This window comes from Thalia democratica, chromosome 9 (assembly GCF_965202585.1).
Source record: "Thalia democratica chromosome 9, ktThaDemo2.hap1.1, whole genome shotgun sequence".
NCBI lineage: Eukaryota > Metazoa > Chordata > Thaliacea > Salpida > Salpidae > Thalia > Thalia democratica.
The window spans coordinates 25,884,833-25,901,659 of record NC_139173.1 but is presented as its reverse complement, the minus strand read 5'-3'; the positions used below and the strand labels follow the sequence as shown (position 1 = coordinate 25,901,659).

Below are 16,827 nucleotides of genomic sequence, written 5' to 3'. Positions count from 1 at the left end.
GCTTATATTCTTGTACTTTAAGTAAACATGAACAGCTGGTTCTATTCAAATGGTGGTCCTAAAAAGGACCGGTTGTTTAGCGTTTATTTTGAGCTGGTGTATTTGGTAACAGCTTTAGTTCCTTCTGAAACTGCGTGCTTTGACAACTCGCCGGGGAGCAAGAGCCTGACAGCAGTTTGAATTTCGCGGCTGCTAACAGTTGACCTCTTGTTGTAATGAGCCAAACGTGAAGCCTCTGCTGCAATGCGCTCGAAGATGTCGTTGACAAATGAGTTCATGATTCCCATTGCCTTGCTGGAAATTCCGGTGTCGGGGTGCACTTGCTTCAAAACTTTGTACACGTAGATGCCAAAGCTTTCTTTGTTCCTCCTCCTTCGCTTCTTCTTGCCGTCGACCGGAGCGGTCTTGGCTACTGACTTCTTCGCGCCTTTGGTTGCTGTCATGATGATGCGTGGACTTCTGTCTCGGCGCCAGTTTATATCCTGAAAAATTATGCAAATTAGCATAGTTCCGTACGCGAACGATAGCTGGTTTCTCTCACTTCACAATTCTCTCGTTTGTTGTAAATATTTTTGGTGGTCCTGAAAAGGACCTGGTTTTTTTTAACTTAGGCTGACTTTTTTGAAGCGGTCTTCTTAGGCAATAGTACTGCCTGGATGTTTGGAAGAACACCACCTTGAGCAATTGTGACGCCGCCGAGAAGTTTGTTCAACTCTTCGTCGTTGCGAATAGCTAGTTGCAAATGGCGAGGAATGATCCTGCTTTTCTTGTTGTCACGAGCAGCGTTACCGGCAAGCTCGAGCACTTCTGCGCTCAAGTACTCGAGAACGGCAGCCAGATAAACTGGAGCACCAGCTCCGACTCTTTGGCTGTAGTTGCCGGTGCGCAACAGGCGGTGCACGCGACCGACTGGAAACTGCAGTCCTGCACGGGAAGACCTGCTCTTCGGCTTAGATTTGAGTTTTGATCCTTTACCACGTCCTGACATTTTGTTGTTCGAATGATTGTGATGATAGCTTGCACAGCTCCATATACAACTCATACCTAACCGCGTCGAACGAAAAACTAATTTGCATATCAGATAGCTAATACTTAATCTTGTCAAGAATGTTGTAAAACTTTTATATTGAATTATGTGGTCCTAAAAAGGACCGGGTTTGCTAAAAGCGATTAGCCACCGAAGCCGTACAAGGTTCTTCCTTGACGCTTGAGTGCGTACACGACGTCGAGTGCTGTGACGGTCTTGCGCTTGGCGTGCTCTGTGTATGTTACTGCATCGCGAATAACATTTTCCAAGAAAACTTTCATGACGCCTCTCGTTTCTTCGTAAATCAGTCCCGAGATTCGCTTAACTCCGCCTCGGCGAGCCAAACGGCGGATTGCCGGCTTCGTGATGCCTTGGATGTTATCGCGAAGTACTTTGCGATGGCGCTTAGCACCTCCCTTTCCCAAGCCTTTACCTCCTTTGCCGCGTCCAGACATGTTGTTGAATATACTTATTTCGTCAGTGCGTCGAGTTTATATACAAGCTGTTACGGACGCGTACGGTTACTACTAACTAATTTGCATACTCAAAAAAGTCTCTTAACTTACATTTTTTCGTTCGGTTAAGTTTTTCTCACTGTCAAAGTTTTAAGGTGGCCCTGAAAAGGACCGGTTTTAGCTAACGCTTAAGCTCTTTCGCCACGCATTCTCCTGGCGAGCTGGATGTCTTTGGGCATGATTGTCACACGCTTGGCGTGGATCGCGCAAAGGTTAGTATCTTCGAACAAACCAACGAGGTACGCCTCGCTTGCTTCTTGCAAAGCCATAACGGCACTGCTTTGGAACCTCAAGTCAGTTTTGAAGTCTTGAGCTATTTCGCGTACCAGGCGCTGGAAAGGCAACTTGCGCAAAAGAAGCTCAGTTGACTTCTGGTAGCGTCTGATTTCTCTCAGAGCAACTGTGCCGGGCCTGTAGCGATGTGGCTTCTTCACACCTCCGGTAGCGGGTGCGCTCTTGCGAGCGGCCTTGGTGGCGAGCTGTTTCCTTGGAGCCTTGCCTCCGGTTGACTTACGAGCGGTTTGCTTGGTACGAGCCATTTTGATGATAAAACTGTTTGTTGCAAGACAGTTTATATACTGTTCGCATAGACACGGACGCGAGCGATTCCGCTGTGTAGTCTAATTTGCATATTTTCAACTTAGCATTGTTTTATGCATTTTGAGTTACGTTATATTTTGTTTGAGTGGTCCTGAAAAGGACCTTGGGTAAAAGAACAACTTATTTTTTGCAGCTCTTCTTCTTGGATGCTTTTTTGGCTGCCGGCTTCTTCTTGGTTACTTTCTTCTTCTTGCTTGCAGCTTTTTTAGATGCTGCCTTCTTAGGAGCGCACTTTTTAGCAGGTCGCTTTTTGGCTGCTGGTTTTTTTGCAGCCTTCTTGGGAGCACACTTCTTTTTTGGTTTTTTAGCTGGGGCCTTCTTTGCTGCTGGCTTTTTAGCTACTTTCTTTGTCCTCTTCTTGGGCCCAGCAGCTGGCATTGGAGCAAGCTTGAACGAGCCAGAAGCGCCTTTTCCAGTTGTCTGGAGAAAAGCACCTTTGGTCACGCCGCTGGTAAGTGCTCTCTTCAAGTGAGAATTGGAAGCTGTGAGGTCAAGCTTGTAGGTGTCCGCGATAAACTTTTGTATCTTCTGGCGGGATGTACCTTTTCGTTCCTTCATTGCTCCAAGGGCAGAGCTAATCATTTCCCTGTAAGTAGGGTGCTCTGCCTTCTTGGCGCTTGGTCTCTTGGAAGACCTGGCTGCGGCTGGCGCTGGTACTGCTGCTACTGCTGTGGTAGACATGATGAATGAATATTAAAGCCACCAAAACGATACTTGCAAGAGTTACTGACTGTGACGAATTGACTGTTGAGCAGTTATGCTTTGCAAGGTACCTTTTACTTCTTAATATAAGCATTAGCATGTTTGTTTAAGACATATATGCTTATAAAAACTTAGTCGTCTTATTACGAATGTTGAAAAAGTTCCAGTAAGAAAGAAACCATATCTAACTTGTTCTAAAAGTAATTTTTTTTAAAGGATTAGTTTGAAAAGTCCAGAAATAACAGCCTGTATCTTACAGCACACCTCTAAATACATTAAGAAAAACATAAATGAAACAAAACATGTTAACACACTGCCGACTGAGTTTTCCTTTGCCGCTCACCTAAAGTAATAAAGTTTTAACAAAGCACAAGGTTTTTTTTTTACCTCAAACTTAAACAAAATTTCATTATATCGATTTCATGGAGTTTTGTTAATCGTAAGTTCTATCAAGTATGTTCAAGTTAATTACAGTTTAAACTAATGTGTAAAAAGTAATTCCAAAAGAATAAAAGAGTTCATTTTGTTTAGCTTTACTAGTTATGATTACTCATAAGCAATGTACTCAAACCTTTTATTAAACAGACAACTAGATAACTTTGTTCTTGCACATACTAGTAACTTACCTTACAACAATGTTTTCCAAACAACCTTTCAAAAACGTGCTGTACAGTAACTATGATGATACGTGTTTAAAGTTGTAAACTACATTTAAACACAAATTTTATTTTTCAGTGTATATGAAAAACTAGTTTAACAGGTAAGTAGTTTAACATTCGATTAGTGTTTCAAACAACTGATTCAAGCTGTTATACAGTTTAAAAAATAACTGATGCAATTTTGCTCGTTAAACTTAAACTTTGATCAAACTAAGAACTTTAACTTTGCAGATTTCAACCGAATAAAGTGTGCTGATAAAAGTGAACAAATGGATTTGGTTGTAAATTTTTCAAACAAAATAAAGTTAATTAAATTCAAAGAAGTAAATAAGTCGAAAAAGCTTATGAACACTAGCACTAAATTTGAACTTAAACAAAAGCTGATATCTTTTGGATGAAAAATTGTACGTAAAAAAAGAGGTTGGTTTATTTTTTAAGCAGCATTATATACAAAATAAAATCGAGTAAGAAAATCGAAATGAAAAAGTTTTGAAATAAGATTGACAAACTTAGTGTTTGAATAAAGCTTTGTTTACAATCAGCACTCATAACCTTTCAATCTATCTTTGAAACTTTTAAACTGGAAATAATGCAACTAAGTTTTTTTTTCAAACTTTGTTTTGTCACTTCTCATAAAGTTTTAAAGTCAGTCGAAACAACATAGAACAACTTACTACTTTCTTGACACATATTTTGAAACAACAACAGTACTGTTTTTTAAAGTTTACGATTGAAGTGTTTACCAAGTTAAACATGTGTTTTAACTGCTTTACTGCTAATAGTGATTTCCTAGTTTACTCAACCTAGATTAATCATAATGTTCTTTTACCATTGATTTCATTGACTAAATGTTTTGCTTTTCAAAATTCGTAACTAGTTATCTCTAACTTACTGTTAATGTAGTTAAAAACACAGCTTAGGATAAGTTGCATTTTATTCTCGCATGTCGTTAAGAACTAGCTGTTGTAGCAATAACATATAAACTTGAAACAAAGTAACTGTTATCTTATTCAATTATAGACCATATAAAACAAAGTCTTTGCTTGATTCAAAGTTTTACATTGTTGTTTGCCTATTATGGAACTTGTACTATCACATAATAAGCTGTAAAAAAATGAAGGCTAAAAAAGTTTTTGTCTTGCTTTGTCCAATTTTTCTTCTTCTTTAGATTTATAAAAACTACACAGCTTAAAGCAACAAGTTACAGTAATTTTAGTTTTCTTATTTATAGCGTACATAAGGGTAACTAACAAGTGGTAACAAGTTTTTTACTTCTTTTCTTTGTACCATGTTTCAGCTAATCAATTGGTTTATTTCATATGCTTGACAAGATTAGAAAGCTTAAATTAAGTAAGTAGATGTAAGCTTTGTAAAATAAAAGATTTATTTATACAAGTTCATCATTTTATTAAGGTATTTTGTTTTGTAAATTGTGTACTTGTTAATAAAGTTCTCTTTCTTTTGAACAAACGATGTTGTTTACATTTATGTGTTACACCAGTTTTGAATTGTTAAGCATGTTTCAGTTGTAGTTTAATTGTAATTGAACAGTATTTTTTAAGGACACTAAACATTGTTTGTTATTAACAATTTAAAACGTTTTCAGTTAATAAGTCAAAGTTTTATTTTTATTTCTGTTTAAGCGTACTATTTTCATTGAAAAATACAAATAGTTTTTACAGTGACGTAGGCACAGTTTTTTTTAATAAACTAAAAAACAAATGAAATATTGAATTAAAAAATGTCCACAAAGTAAGCATGAATAAGAATAAGTTTTATTTGGAAAAGAAAGTTAAAAGGCCACGAAAAAGACACTCAAGTTAGTTAAAGCTTTTCACTAAGCATTCGATAATAGTAAGCAATAAAGTAAGGATTAGAGCAGTTATCTAGCTAGAGTTCCCTTCTTAACAGTTGCATAAAAAAAGTATAGTAGAGAAATTGTAGCAAGCTAGGTATTTAATAAATAATGGGTTTATAGTTTCGAGGGAAATAGTTTTTTGATTCTTTTTCACCACAAAGTTGATTAAGTGTGTGTATTTGTGTTGTTGAGTTTAGTAGTCATTAGTAGCTTGTGTATTTAATTGGTGATCCACCTAATCTTTAGATTCAAAAAGTACATAGCTTAAAACAAACAAGTATCGTCGTTTTGAGTTGTCTCATACATAGTTTAAAAAAGAGTTACAAAAAATGGTAACAAGCTGTTCCATTTTTACCTTGGAATCATGTCGTTATTTGTCATTGCCACAGAAAAAATGAGTTCAACAAAACAAGTTTGAGCTTTGTAAGCAGAAAGATTATTTCAATTGTATGTTTGTTTTAAACAATCACTGTTGTTTACATTACTGTTCAACTTTTAAACAGTTTTTTATTGTTTCATTTGCATTCTGATAAATAAAACTAATACTTATTTGACAATCAGACCTTAAATAAATATCATTGAGCATTTTTAGTATCAACGCAAAGTAAATATAATATAATGTCTTATTTAAGCATAAATTTTTATTTAGTGACAGGTTGATTTTTTTATTAAACTAACAACAAATATCTATTGAGTGTTTGAAAAACAAGTTTACAAAGTAAAATGAACTAGAAAAAGTTTTGTTTAAACAATAAGTTAAACAAGAAAATTCCCATTGAAAAACATTTTTACCTAACATTTAAATACTAGTGAATCAGAAAAACTTATTCTACATTATCAAAAGTAGTTTAAAATGTCAAGTAGAACTACAAAAACTAAAGTAAGTGTAACTAACTAGTAGAAATAAAAACAGAGAAATTCAGTTTTAGAAAGTTTATTTAGAAGTTATTGAAACACACTAACTGTTACTTTTTACCAACACGCACAATGTAGATATAAATTTGTACATTTTTTTGTCGCTTAGTTTAAGCTTGTTTGACACTGTTTACTCGACATTAGTAGCTGCTTAAATCAACTGGTGGTCCTGATTACTTTAGATATGTAGAAACATAACTTTCAACAAACTACTAGAGTTGTTAAAGGTCAGTAAGTTGTCTCATATCTAGTTAAAACAAGTATCTTTTACTTTGAAAACTAGAATAATAAATTACTTACTTAAAGAAGTACAAGCAGTTACTTTTTTTGTGTTTTACCAAGTTTCAACTAATGAGCTGGTTTGTTTTGTGTGTTTATGTTTTGAATTGAAAATGTTTCTTGAATATGCCAAACAGAAGTTAGCTTTGAAAGAAGGAATATGTTATTTTACTTGCAAAACACATCTGTAATTTTTTGTTTTGAACAGCCATTTTTGTATTCATTTATGTATTCGTAACTTTTTAAAACGTGTTACATGGCTTCAATTGCAGTTAAATTGATAAGAACAACTCGTTTAAAAAGTTAAAGCTCGGTTGTGTTACTAATAATCAACAACAACTTAAAATAAAGTTACAACTAAGTTTTTGCATGTTATAAGTGATATACATTTTTGTAAGCACTTATTTATTGAATGTTTCAACAGAACTTCAGCAAATGAATAAAAACAAGTGTTTTGTACAAAAAGTATTCAGATGAAAAATCTTACGGACAACGAAATCAAGTTAGTTGAACATCTTTTACAAACTATTTGATTACAAGCACTACTACTGTTTTTAGACTAATGCAATGCTTTTTCTACAATATAACGAGTTACAAGTTTATAAAGTATTTGAAACAAAAAAAAAAGTGTGTTCATTCAAGTATATGAGTTTTTAATTTACACAAATAAGAATTTATTTGTACTAAGCTTATATTCTTGTACTTTAAGTAAACATGAACAGCTGGTTCTATTCAAATGGTGGTCCTAAAAAGGACCGGTTTTTAGCGTTTATTTTGAGCTGGTGTATTTGGTAACAGCTTTAGTTCCTTCTGAAACTGCGTGCTTTGACAACTCGCCGGGGAGCAAGAGCCTGACAGCAGTTTGAATTTCGCGGCTGCTAACAGTTGACCTCTTGTTGTAATGAGCCAAACGTGAAGCCTCTGCTGCAATGCGCTCGAAGATGTCGTTGACAAATGAGTTCATGATTCCCATTGCCTTGCTGGAAATTCCGGTGTCGGGGTGCACTTGCTTCAAAACTTTGTACACGTAGATGCCAAAGCTTTCTTTGTTCCTCCTCCTTCGCTTCTTCTTGCCGTCGACCGGAGCGGTCTTGGCTACTGACTTCTTCGCGCCTTTGGTTGCTGTCATGATGATGCGTGGACTTCTGTCTCGGCGCCAGTTTATATCCTGAAAAATTATGCAAATTAGCATAGTTCCGTACGCGAACGATAGCTGGTTTCTCTCACTTCACAATTCTCTCGTTTGTTGTAAATATTTTTGGTGGTCCTGAAAAGGACCTGGTTTTTTTTAACTTAGGCTGACTTTTTTGAAGCGGTCTTCTTAGGCAATAGTACTGCCTGGATGTTTGGAAGAACACCACCTTGAGCAATTGTGACGCCGCCGAGAAGTTTGTTCAACTCTTCGTCGTTGCGAATAGCTAGTTGCAAATGGCGAGGAATGATCCTGCTTTTCTTGTTGTCACGAGCAGCGTTACCGGCAAGCTCGAGCACTTCTGCGCTCAAGTACTCGAGAACGGCAGCCAGATAAACTGGAGCACCAGCTCCGACTCTTTGGCTGTAGTTGCCGGTGCGCAACAGGCGGTGCACGCGACCGACTGGAAACTGCAGTCCTGCACGGGAAGACCTGCTCTTCGGCTTAGATTTGAGTTTTGATCCTTTACCACGTCCTGACATTTTGTTGTTCGAATGATTGTGATGATAGCTTGCACAGCTCCATATACAACTCATACCTAACCGCGTCGAACGAAAAACTAATTTGCATATCAGATAGCTAATGCTTAATCTTGTCAAGAATGTTGTAAAACTTTTATATTGAATTAGGTGGTCCTAAAAAGGACCGGGTTTGCTAAAAGCGATTAGCCACCGAAGCCGTACAAGGTTCTTCCTTGACGCTTGAGTGCGTACACGACGTCGAGTGCTGTGACGGTCTTGCGCTTGGCGTGCTCTGTGTATGTTACTGCATCGCAAATAACATTTTCCAAGAAAACTTTCATGACGCCTCTCGTTTCTTCGTAAATCAGTCCCGAGATTCGCTTAACTCCGCCTCGGCGAGCCAAACGGCGGATTGCCGGCTTCGTGATGCCTTGGATGTTATCGCGAAGTACTTTGCGATGGCGCTTAGCACCTCCCTTTCCCAAGCCTTTACCTCCTTTGCCGCGTCCAGACATGTTGTTGAATATACTTATTTCGTCAGTGCGTCGAGTTTATATACAAGCTGTTACGGACGCGTACGGTTACTACTAACTAATTTGCATACTCAAAAAAGTCTCTTAACTTACATTTTTTCGTTCGGTTAAGTTTTTCTCACTGTCAAAGTTTTAAGGTGGCCCTGAAAAGGACCGGTTTTAGCTAACGCTTAAGCTCTTTCGCCACGCATTCTCCTGGCGAGCTGGATGTCTTTGGGCATGATTGTCACACGCTTGGCGTGGATCGCGCAAAGGTTAGTATCTTCGAACAAACCAACGAGGTACGCCTCGCTTGCTTCTTGCAAAGCCATAACGGCACTGCTTTGGAACCTCAAGTCAGTTTTGAAGTCTTGAGCTATTTCGCGTACCAGGCGCTGGAAAGGCAACTTGCGCAAAAGAAGCTCAGTTGACTTCTGGTAGCGTCTGATTTCTCTCAGAGCAACTGTGCCGGGCCTGTAGCGATGTGGCTTCTTCACACCTCCGGTAGCGGGTGCGCTCTTGCGAGCGGCCTTGGTGGCGAGCTGTTTCCTTGGAGCCTTGCCTCCGGTTGACTTACGAGCGGTTTGCTTGGTACGAGCCATTTTGATGATAAAACTGTTTGTTGCAAGACAGTTTATATACTGTTCGCATAGACACGGACGCGAGCGATTCCGCTGTGTAGTCTAATTTGCATATTTTCAACTTAGCATTGTTTTATGCATTTTGAGTTACGTTATATTTTGTTTGAGTGGTCCTGAAAAGGACCTTGGGTAAAAGAACAACTTATTTTTTGCAGCTCTTCTTCTTGGATGCTTTTTTGGCTGCCGGCTTCTTCTTGGTTACTTTCTTCTTCTTGCTTGCAGCTTTTTTAGATGCTGCCTTCTTAGGAGCGCACTTTTTAGCAGGTCGCTTTTTGGCTGCTGGTTTTTTTGCAGCCTTCTTGGGAGCACACTTCTTTTTTGGTTTTTTAGCTACTTTCTTTGTCCTCTTCTTGGGCCCAGCAGCTGGCATTGGAGCAAGCTTGAACGAGCCAGAAGCGCCTTTTCCAGTTGTCTGGAGAAAAGCACCTTTGGTCACGCCGCTGGTAAGTGCTCTCTTCAAGTGAGAATTGGAAGCTGTGAGGTCAAGCTTGTAGGTGTCCGCGATAAACTTTTGTATCTTCTGGCGGGATGTACCTTTTCGTTCCTTCATTGCTCCAAGGGCAGAGCTAATCATTTCCCTGTAAGTAGGGTGCTCTGCCTTCTTGGCGCTTGGTCTCTTGGAAGACCTGGCTGCGGCTGGCGCTGGTACTGCTGCTACTGCTGTGGTAGACATGATGAATGAATATTAAAGCCACCAAAACGATACTTGCAAGAGTTACTGACTGTGACGAATTGACTGTTGAGCAGTTATGCTTTGCAAGGTACCTTTTACTTCTTAATATAAGCATTAGCATGTTTGTTTAAGACATATATGCTTATAAAAACTTAGTCGTCTTATTACGAATGTTGAAAAAGTTCCAGTAAGAAAGAAACCATATCTAACTTGTTCTAAAAGTAATTTTTTTTAAAGGATTAGTTTGAAAAGTCCAGAAATAACAGCCTGTATCTTACAGCACACCTCTAAATACATTAAGAAAAACATAAATGAAACAAAACATGTTAACACACTGCCGACTGAGTTTTCCTTTGCCGCTCACCTAAAGTAATAAAGTTTTAACAAAGCACAAGGTTTTTTTTTTACCTCAAACTTAAACAAAATTTCATTATATCGATTTCATGGAGTTTTGTTAATCGTAAGTTCTATCAAGTATGTTCAAGTTAATTACAGTTTAAACTAATGTGTAAAAAGTAATTCCAAAAGAATAAAAGAGTTCATTTTGTTTAGCTTTACTAGTTATGATTACTCATAAGCAATGTACTCAAACCTTTTATTAAACAGACAACTAGATAACTTTGTTCTTGCACATACTAGTAACTTACCTTACAACAATGTTTTCCAAACAACCTTTCAAAAACGTGCTGTACAGTAACTATGATGATACGTGTTTAAAGTTGTAAACTACATTTAAACACAAATTTTATTTTTCAGTGTATATGAAAAACTAGTTTAACAGGTAAGTAGTTTAACATTCGATTAGTGTTTCAAACAACTGATTCAAGCTGTTATACAGTTTAAAAAATAACTGATGCAATTTTGCTCGTTAAACTTAAACTTTGATCAAACTAAGAACTTTAACTTTGCAGATTTCAACCGAATAAAGTGTGCTGATAAAAGTGAACAAATGGATTTGGTTGTAAATTTTTCAAACAAAATAAAGTTAATTAAATTCAAAGAAGTAAATAAGTCGAAAAAGCTTATGAACACTAGCACTAAATTTGAACTTAAACAAAAGCTGATATCTTTTGGATGAAAAATTGTACGTAAAAAAAGAGGTTGGTTTATTTTTTAAGCAGCATTATATACAAAATAAAATCGAGTAAGAAAATCGAAATGAAAAAGTTTTGAAATAAGATTGACAAACTTAGTGTTTGAATAAAGCTTTGTTTACAATCAGCACTCATAACCTTTCAATCTATCTTTGAAACTTTTAAACTGGAAATAATGCAACTAAGTTTTTTTTTCAAACTTTGTTTTGTCACTTCTCATAAAGTTTTAAAGTCAGTCGAAACAACATAGAACAACTTACTACTTTCTTGACACATATTTTGAAACAACAACAGTACTGTTTTTTAAAGTTTACGATTGAAGTGTTTACCAAGTTAAACATGTGTTTTAACTGCTTTACTGCTAATAGTGATTTCCTAGTTTACTCAACCTAGATTAATCATAATGTTCTTTTACCATTGATTTCATTGACTAAATGTTTTGCTTTTCAAAATTCGTAACTAGTTATCTCTAACTTACTGTTAATGTAGTTAAAAACACAGCTTAGGATAAGTTGCATTTTATTCTCGCATGTCGTTAAGAACTAGCTGTTGTAGCAATAACATATAAACTTGAAACAAAGTAACTGTTATCTTATTCAATTATAGACCATATAAAACAAAGTATTTGCTTGATTCAAAGTTTTACATTGTTGTTTGCCTATTATGGAACTTGTACTATCACATAATAAGCTGTAAAAAAATGAAGGCTAAAAAAGTTTTTGTCTTGCTTTGTCCAATTTTTCTTCTTCTTTAGATTTATAAAAACTACACAGCTTAAAGCAACAAGTTACAGTAATTTTAGTTTTCTTATTTATAGCGTACATAAGGGTAACTAACAAGTGGTAACAAGTTTTTTACTTCTTTTCTTTGTACCATGTTTCAGCTAATCAATTGGTTTATTTCATATGCTTGACAAGATTAGAAAGCTTAAATTAAGTAAGTAGATGTAAGCTTTGTAAAATAAAAGATTTATTTATACAAGTTCATCATTTTATTAAGGTATTTTGTTTTGTAAATTGTGTACTTGTTAATAAAGTTCTCTTTCTTTTGAACAAACGATGTTGTTTACATTTATGTGTTACACCAGTTTTGAATTGTTAAGCATGTTTCAGTTGTAGTTTAATTGTAATTGAACAGTATTTTTTAAGGACACTAAACATTGTTTGTTATTAACAATTTAAAACGTTTTCAGTTAATAAGTCAAAGTTTTATTTTTATTTCTGTTTAAGCGTACTATTTTCATTGAAAAATACAAATAGTTTTTACAGTGACGTAGGCACAGTTTTTTTTAATAAACTAAAAAACAAATGAAATATTGAATTAAAAAATGTCCACAAAGTAAGCATGAATAAGAATAAGTTTTATTTGGAAAAGAAAGTTAAAAGGCCACGAAAAAGACACTCAAGTTAGTTAAAGCTTTTCACTAAGCATTCGATAATAGTAAGCAATAAAGTAAGGATTAGAGCAGTTATCTAGCTAGAGTTCCCTTCTTAACAGTTGCATAAAAAAAGTATAGTAGAGAAATTGTAGCAAGCTAGGTATTTAATAAATAATGGGTTTATAGTTTCGAGGGAAATAGTTTTTTGATTCTTTTTCACCACAAAGTTGATTAAGTGTGTGTATTTGTGTTGTTGAGTTTAGTAGTCATTAGTAGCTTGTGTATTTAATTGGTGATCCACCTAATCTTTAGATTCAAAAAGTACATAGCTTAAAACAAACAAGTATCGTCGTTTTGAGTTGTCTCATACATAGTTTAAAAAAGAGTTACAAAAAATGGTAACAAGCTGTTCCATTTTTACCTTGGAATCATGTCGTTATTTGTCATTGCCACAGAAAAAATGAGTTCAACAAAACAAGTTTGAGCTTTGTAAGCAGAAAGATTATTTCAATTGTATGTTTGTTTTAAACAATCACTGTTGTTTACATTACTGTTCAACTTTTAAACAGTTTTTTATTGTTTCATTTGCATTCTGATAAATAAAACTAATACTTATTTGACAATCAGACCTTAAATAAATATCATTGAGCATTTTTAGTATCAACGCAAAGTAAATATAATATAATGTCTTATTTAAGCATAAATTTTTATTTAGTGACAGGTTGATTTTTTTATTAAACTAACAACAAATATCTATTGAGTGTTTGAAAAACAAGTTTACAAAGTAAAATGAACTAGAAAAAGTTTTGTTTAAACAATAAGTTAAACAAGAAAATTCCCATTGAAAAACATTTTTACCTAACATTTAAATACTAGTGAATCAGAAAAACTTATTCTACATTATCAAAAGTAGTTTAAAATGTCAAGTAGAACTACAAAAACTAAAGTAAGTGTAACTAACTAGTAGAAATAAAAACAGAGAAATTCAGTTTTAGAAAGTTTATTTAGAAGTTATTGAAACACACTAACTGTTACTTTTTACCAACACGCACAATGTAGATATAAATTTGTACATTTTTTTGTCGCTTAGTTTAAGCTTGTTTGACACTGTTTACTCGACATTAGTAGCTGCTTAAATCAACTGGTGGTCCTGATTACTTTAGATATGTAGAAACATAACTTTCAACAAACTACTAGAGTTGTTAAAGGTCATTAAGTTGTCTCATATCTAGTTAAAACAAGTATCTTTTACTTTGAAAACTAGAATAATAAATTACTTACTTAAAGAAGTACAAGCAGTTACTTTTTTTGTGTTTTACCAAGTTTCAACTAATGAGCTGGTTTGTTTTGTGTGTTTATGTTTTGAATTGAAAATGTTTCTTGAATATGCCAAACAGAAGTTAGCTTTGAAAGAAGGAATATGTTATTTTACTTGCAAAACACATCTGTAATTTTTTGTTTTGAACAGCCATTTTTGTATTCATTTATGTATTCGTAACTTTTTAAAACGTGTTACATGGCTTCAATTGCAGTTAAATTGATAAGAACAACTCGTTTAAAAAGTTAAAGCTCGGTTGTGTTACTAATAATCAACAACAACTTAAAATAAAGTTACAACTAAGTTTTTGCATGTTATAAGTGATATACATTTTTGTAAGCACTTATTTATTGAATGTTTCAACAGAACTTCAGCAAATGAATAAAAACAAGTGTTTTGTACAAAAAGTATTCAGATGAAAAATCTTACGGACAACGAAATCAAGTTAGTTGAACATCTTTTACAAACTATTTGATTACAAGCACTACTACTGTTTTTAGACTAATGCAATGCTTTTTCTACAATATAACGAGTTACAAGTTTATAAAGTATTTGAAACAAAAAAAAAAGTGTGTTCATTCAAGTATATGAGTTTTTAATTTACACAAATAAGAATTTATTTGTACTAAGCTTATATTCTTGTACTTTAAGTAAACATGAACAGCTGGTTCTATTCAAATGGTGGTCCTAAAAAGGACCGGTTGTTTAGCGTTTATTTTGAGCTGGTGTATTTGGTAACAGCTTTAGTTCCTTCTGAAACTGCGTGCTTTGACAACTCGCCGGGGAGCAAGAGCCTGACAGCAGTTTGAATTTCGCGGCTGCTAACAGTTGACCTCTTGTTGTAATGAGCCAAACGTGAAGCCTCTGCTGCAATGCGCTCGAAGATGTCGTTGACAAATGAGTTCATGATTCCCATTGCCTTGCTGGAAATTCCGGTGTCGGGGTGCACTTGCTTCAAAACTTTGTACACGTAGATGCCAAAGCTTTCTTTGTTCCTCCTCCTTCGCTTCTTCTTGCCGTCGACCGGAGCGGTCTTGGCTACTGACTTCTTCGCGCCTTTGGTTGCTGTCATGATGATGCGTGGACTTCTGTCTCGGCGCCAGTTTATATCCTGAAAAATTATGCAAATTAGCATAGTTCCGTACGCGAACGATAGCTGGTTTCTCTCACTTCACAATTCTCTCGTTTGTTGTAAATATTTTTGGTGGTCCTGAAAAGGACCTGGTTTTTTTTAACTTAGGCTGACTTTTTTGAAGCGGTCTTCTTAGGCAATAGTACTGCCTGGATGTTTGGAAGAACACCACCTTGAGCAATTGTGACGCCGCCGAGAAGTTTGTTCAACTCTTCGTCGTTGCGAATAGCTAGTTGCAAATGGCGAGGAATGATCCTGCTTTTCTTGTTGTCACGAGCAGCGTTACCGGCAAGCTCGAGCACTTCTGCGCTCAAGTACTCGAGAACGGCAGCCAGATAAACTGGAGCACCAGCTCCGACTCTTTGGCTGTAGTTGCCGGTGCGCAACAGGCGGTGCACGCGACCGACTGGAAACTGCAGTCCTGCACGGGAAGACCTGCTCTTCGGCTTAGATTTGAGTTTTGATCCTTTACCACGTCCTGACATTTTGTTGTTCGAATGATTGTGATGATAGCTTGCACAGCTCAATATACAACTCATACCTAACCGCGTCGAACGAAAAACTAATTTGCATATCAGATAGCTAATGCTTAATCTTGTCAAGAATGTTGTAAAACTTTTATATTGAATTAGGTGGTCCTAAAAAGGACCGGGTTTGCTAAAAGCGATTAGCCACCGAAGCCGTACAAGGTTCTTCCTTGACGCTTGAGTGCGTACACGACGTCGAGTGCTGTGACGGTCTTGCGCTTGGCGTGCTCTGTGTATGTTACTGCATCGCGAATAACATTTTCCAAGAAAACTTTCATGACGCCTCTCGTTTCTTCGTAAATCAGTCCCGAGATTCGCTTAACTCCGCCTCGGCGAGCCAAACGGCGGATTGCCGGCTTCGTGATGCCTTGGATGTTATCGCGAAGTACTTTGCGATGGCGCTTAGCACCTCCCTTTCCCAAGCCTTTACCTCCTTTGCCGCGTCCAGACATGTTGTTGAATATACTTATTTCGTCAGTGCGTCGAGTTTATATACAAGCTGTTACGGACGCGTACGGTTACTACTAACTAATTTGCATACTCAAAAAAGTCTCTTAACTTACATTTTTTCGTTCGGTTAAGTTTTTCTCACTGTCAAAGTTTTAAGGTGGCCCTGAAAAGGACCGGTTTTAGCTAACGCTTAAGCTCTTTCGCCACGCATTCTCCTGGCGAGCTGGATGTCTTTGGGCATGATTGTCACACGCTTGGCGTGGATCGCGCAAAGGTTAGTATCTTCGAACAAACCAACGAGGTACGCCTCGCTTGCTTCTTGCAAAGCCATAACGGCACTGCTTTGGAACCTCAAGTCAGTTTTGAAGTCTTGAGCTATTTCGCGTACCAGGCGCTGGAAAGGCAACTTGCGCAAAAGAAGCTCAGTTGACTTCTGGTAGCGTCTGATTTCTCTCAGAGCAACTGTGCCGGGCCTGTAGCGATGTGGCTTCTTCACACCTCCGGTAGCGGGTGCGCTCTTGCGAGCGGCCTTGGTGGCGAGCTGTTTCCTTGGAGCCTTGCCTCCGGTTGACTTACGAGCGGTTTGCTTGGTACGAGCCATTTTGATGATAAAACTGTTTGTTGCAAGACAGTTTATATACTGTTCGCATAGACACGGACGCGAGCGATTCCGCTGTGTAGTCTAATTTGCATATTTTCAACTTAGCATTGTTTTATGCATTTTGAGTTACGTTATATTTTGTTTGAGTGGTCCTGAAAAGGACCTTGGGTAAAAGAACAAATTATTTTTTGCAGCTCTTCTTCTTGGATGCTTTTTTGGCTGCCGGCTTCTTCTTGGTTACTTTCTTCTTCTTGCTTGCAGCTTTTTTAGATGCTGCCTTCTTAGGAGCGCAC

At 36.5% G+C, this 16,827-nt stretch overlaps 12 protein-coding genes across 12 annotated transcripts; all 12 read right to left on the bottom strand.

Moving 5' to 3' along the window:
* Window positions 1–83: 83 nt before the first annotated feature.
* LOC145845077 (histone H2B 1/2-like) lies at window positions 84–443 on the bottom strand. The gene has a single exon (XM_082952500.1). The coding sequence runs from the start codon at window positions 441–443 to the stop codon at window positions 84–86; it is 360 nt and encodes a 119-aa protein (XP_082808626.1).
* Window positions 444–607: 164 nt separating this feature from the next.
* Window positions 608–988, bottom strand: LOC145844594 (histone H2A). The gene has a single exon (XM_082951992.1). It carries the CDS (start codon window positions 986–988, stop codon window positions 608–610), a length of 381 nt encoding a protein of 126 aa, XP_082808118.1.
* Window positions 989–1,170: 182 nt separating this feature from the next.
* Window positions 1,171–1,482, bottom strand: LOC145844548 (histone H4-like). Its single transcript, XM_082951946.1, has one exon. The coding sequence runs from the start codon at window positions 1,480–1,482 to the stop codon at window positions 1,171–1,173; it is 312 nt and encodes a 103-aa protein (XP_082808072.1).
* A 188-nt stretch (window positions 1,483–1,670) lies between these two features.
* LOC145845076 (histone H3) lies at window positions 1,671–2,081 on the bottom strand. The gene has a single exon (XM_082952499.1). The coding sequence runs from the start codon at window positions 2,079–2,081 to the stop codon at window positions 1,671–1,673; it is 411 nt and encodes a 136-aa protein (XP_082808625.1).
* Window positions 2,082–7,324: 5,243 nt separating this feature from the next.
* LOC145845075 (histone H2B 1/2-like) lies at window positions 7,325–7,684 on the bottom strand. Its single transcript, XM_082952498.1, has one exon. It carries the CDS (start codon window positions 7,682–7,684, stop codon window positions 7,325–7,327), a length of 360 nt encoding a protein of 119 aa, XP_082808624.1.
* A 164-nt stretch (window positions 7,685–7,848) lies between these two features.
* LOC145844311 (histone H2A) lies at window positions 7,849–8,229 on the bottom strand. Its single transcript, XM_082951703.1, has one exon. The coding sequence runs from the start codon at window positions 8,227–8,229 to the stop codon at window positions 7,849–7,851; it is 381 nt and encodes a 126-aa protein (XP_082807829.1).
* A 182-nt stretch (window positions 8,230–8,411) lies between these two features.
* Window positions 8,412–8,723, bottom strand: LOC145845074 (histone H4-like). Its single transcript, XM_082952497.1, has one exon. The coding sequence runs from the start codon at window positions 8,721–8,723 to the stop codon at window positions 8,412–8,414; it is 312 nt and encodes a 103-aa protein (XP_082808623.1).
* Window positions 8,724–8,911: 188 nt separating this feature from the next.
* On the bottom strand, window positions 8,912–9,322 carry LOC145845073 (histone H3). The gene has a single exon (XM_082952496.1). It carries the CDS (start codon window positions 9,320–9,322, stop codon window positions 8,912–8,914), a length of 411 nt encoding a protein of 136 aa, XP_082808622.1.
* A 5,214-nt stretch (window positions 9,323–14,536) lies between these two features.
* Window positions 14,537–14,896, bottom strand: LOC145845072 (histone H2B 1/2-like). Its single transcript, XM_082952495.1, has one exon. It carries the CDS (start codon window positions 14,894–14,896, stop codon window positions 14,537–14,539), a length of 360 nt encoding a protein of 119 aa, XP_082808621.1.
* Window positions 14,897–15,060: 164 nt separating this feature from the next.
* LOC145844474 (histone H2A) lies at window positions 15,061–15,441 on the bottom strand. Its single transcript, XM_082951877.1, has one exon. The coding sequence runs from the start codon at window positions 15,439–15,441 to the stop codon at window positions 15,061–15,063; it is 381 nt and encodes a 126-aa protein (XP_082808003.1).
* A 182-nt stretch (window positions 15,442–15,623) lies between these two features.
* On the bottom strand, window positions 15,624–15,935 carry LOC145845071 (histone H4-like). Its single transcript, XM_082952494.1, has one exon. The coding sequence runs from the start codon at window positions 15,933–15,935 to the stop codon at window positions 15,624–15,626; it is 312 nt and encodes a 103-aa protein (XP_082808620.1).
* A 188-nt stretch (window positions 15,936–16,123) lies between these two features.
* Window positions 16,124–16,534, bottom strand: LOC145845070 (histone H3). The gene has a single exon (XM_082952492.1). The coding sequence runs from the start codon at window positions 16,532–16,534 to the stop codon at window positions 16,124–16,126; it is 411 nt and encodes a 136-aa protein (XP_082808618.1).
* Between the last annotated feature and the right edge of the window lie 293 nt (window positions 16,535–16,827).

Coding starts and splice junctions, on each gene's coding strand:
- LOC145845077 (XM_082952500.1), bottom strand. CDS start 443: ATGACAGCAACCAAAGGCGCGAAGAAGTCAGTAGCCAAGACCGCTCCG.
- LOC145844474 (XM_082951877.1), bottom strand. CDS start 15,441: ATGTCAGGACGTGGTAAAGGATCAAAACTCAAATCTAAGCCGAAGAGC.
- LOC145844594 (XM_082951992.1), bottom strand. CDS start 988: ATGTCAGGACGTGGTAAAGGATCAAAACTCAAATCTAAGCCGAAGAGC.
- LOC145845076 (XM_082952499.1), bottom strand. CDS start 2,081: ATGGCTCGTACCAAGCAAACCGCTCGTAAGTCAACCGGAGGCAAGGCT.
- LOC145844311 (XM_082951703.1), bottom strand. CDS start 8,229: ATGTCAGGACGTGGTAAAGGATCAAAACTCAAATCTAAGCCGAAGAGC.
- LOC145845074 (XM_082952497.1), bottom strand. CDS start 8,723: ATGTCTGGACGCGGCAAAGGAGGTAAAGGCTTGGGAAAGGGAGGTGCT.
- LOC145845071 (XM_082952494.1), bottom strand. CDS start 15,935: ATGTCTGGACGCGGCAAAGGAGGTAAAGGCTTGGGAAAGGGAGGTGCT.
- LOC145844548 (XM_082951946.1), bottom strand. CDS start 1,482: ATGTCTGGACGCGGCAAAGGAGGTAAAGGCTTGGGAAAGGGAGGTGCT.
- LOC145845072 (XM_082952495.1), bottom strand. CDS start 14,896: ATGACAGCAACCAAAGGCGCGAAGAAGTCAGTAGCCAAGACCGCTCCG.
- LOC145845073 (XM_082952496.1), bottom strand. CDS start 9,322: ATGGCTCGTACCAAGCAAACCGCTCGTAAGTCAACCGGAGGCAAGGCT.
- LOC145845075 (XM_082952498.1), bottom strand. CDS start 7,684: ATGACAGCAACCAAAGGCGCGAAGAAGTCAGTAGCCAAGACCGCTCCG.
- LOC145845070 (XM_082952492.1), bottom strand. CDS start 16,534: ATGGCTCGTACCAAGCAAACCGCTCGTAAGTCAACCGGAGGCAAGGCT.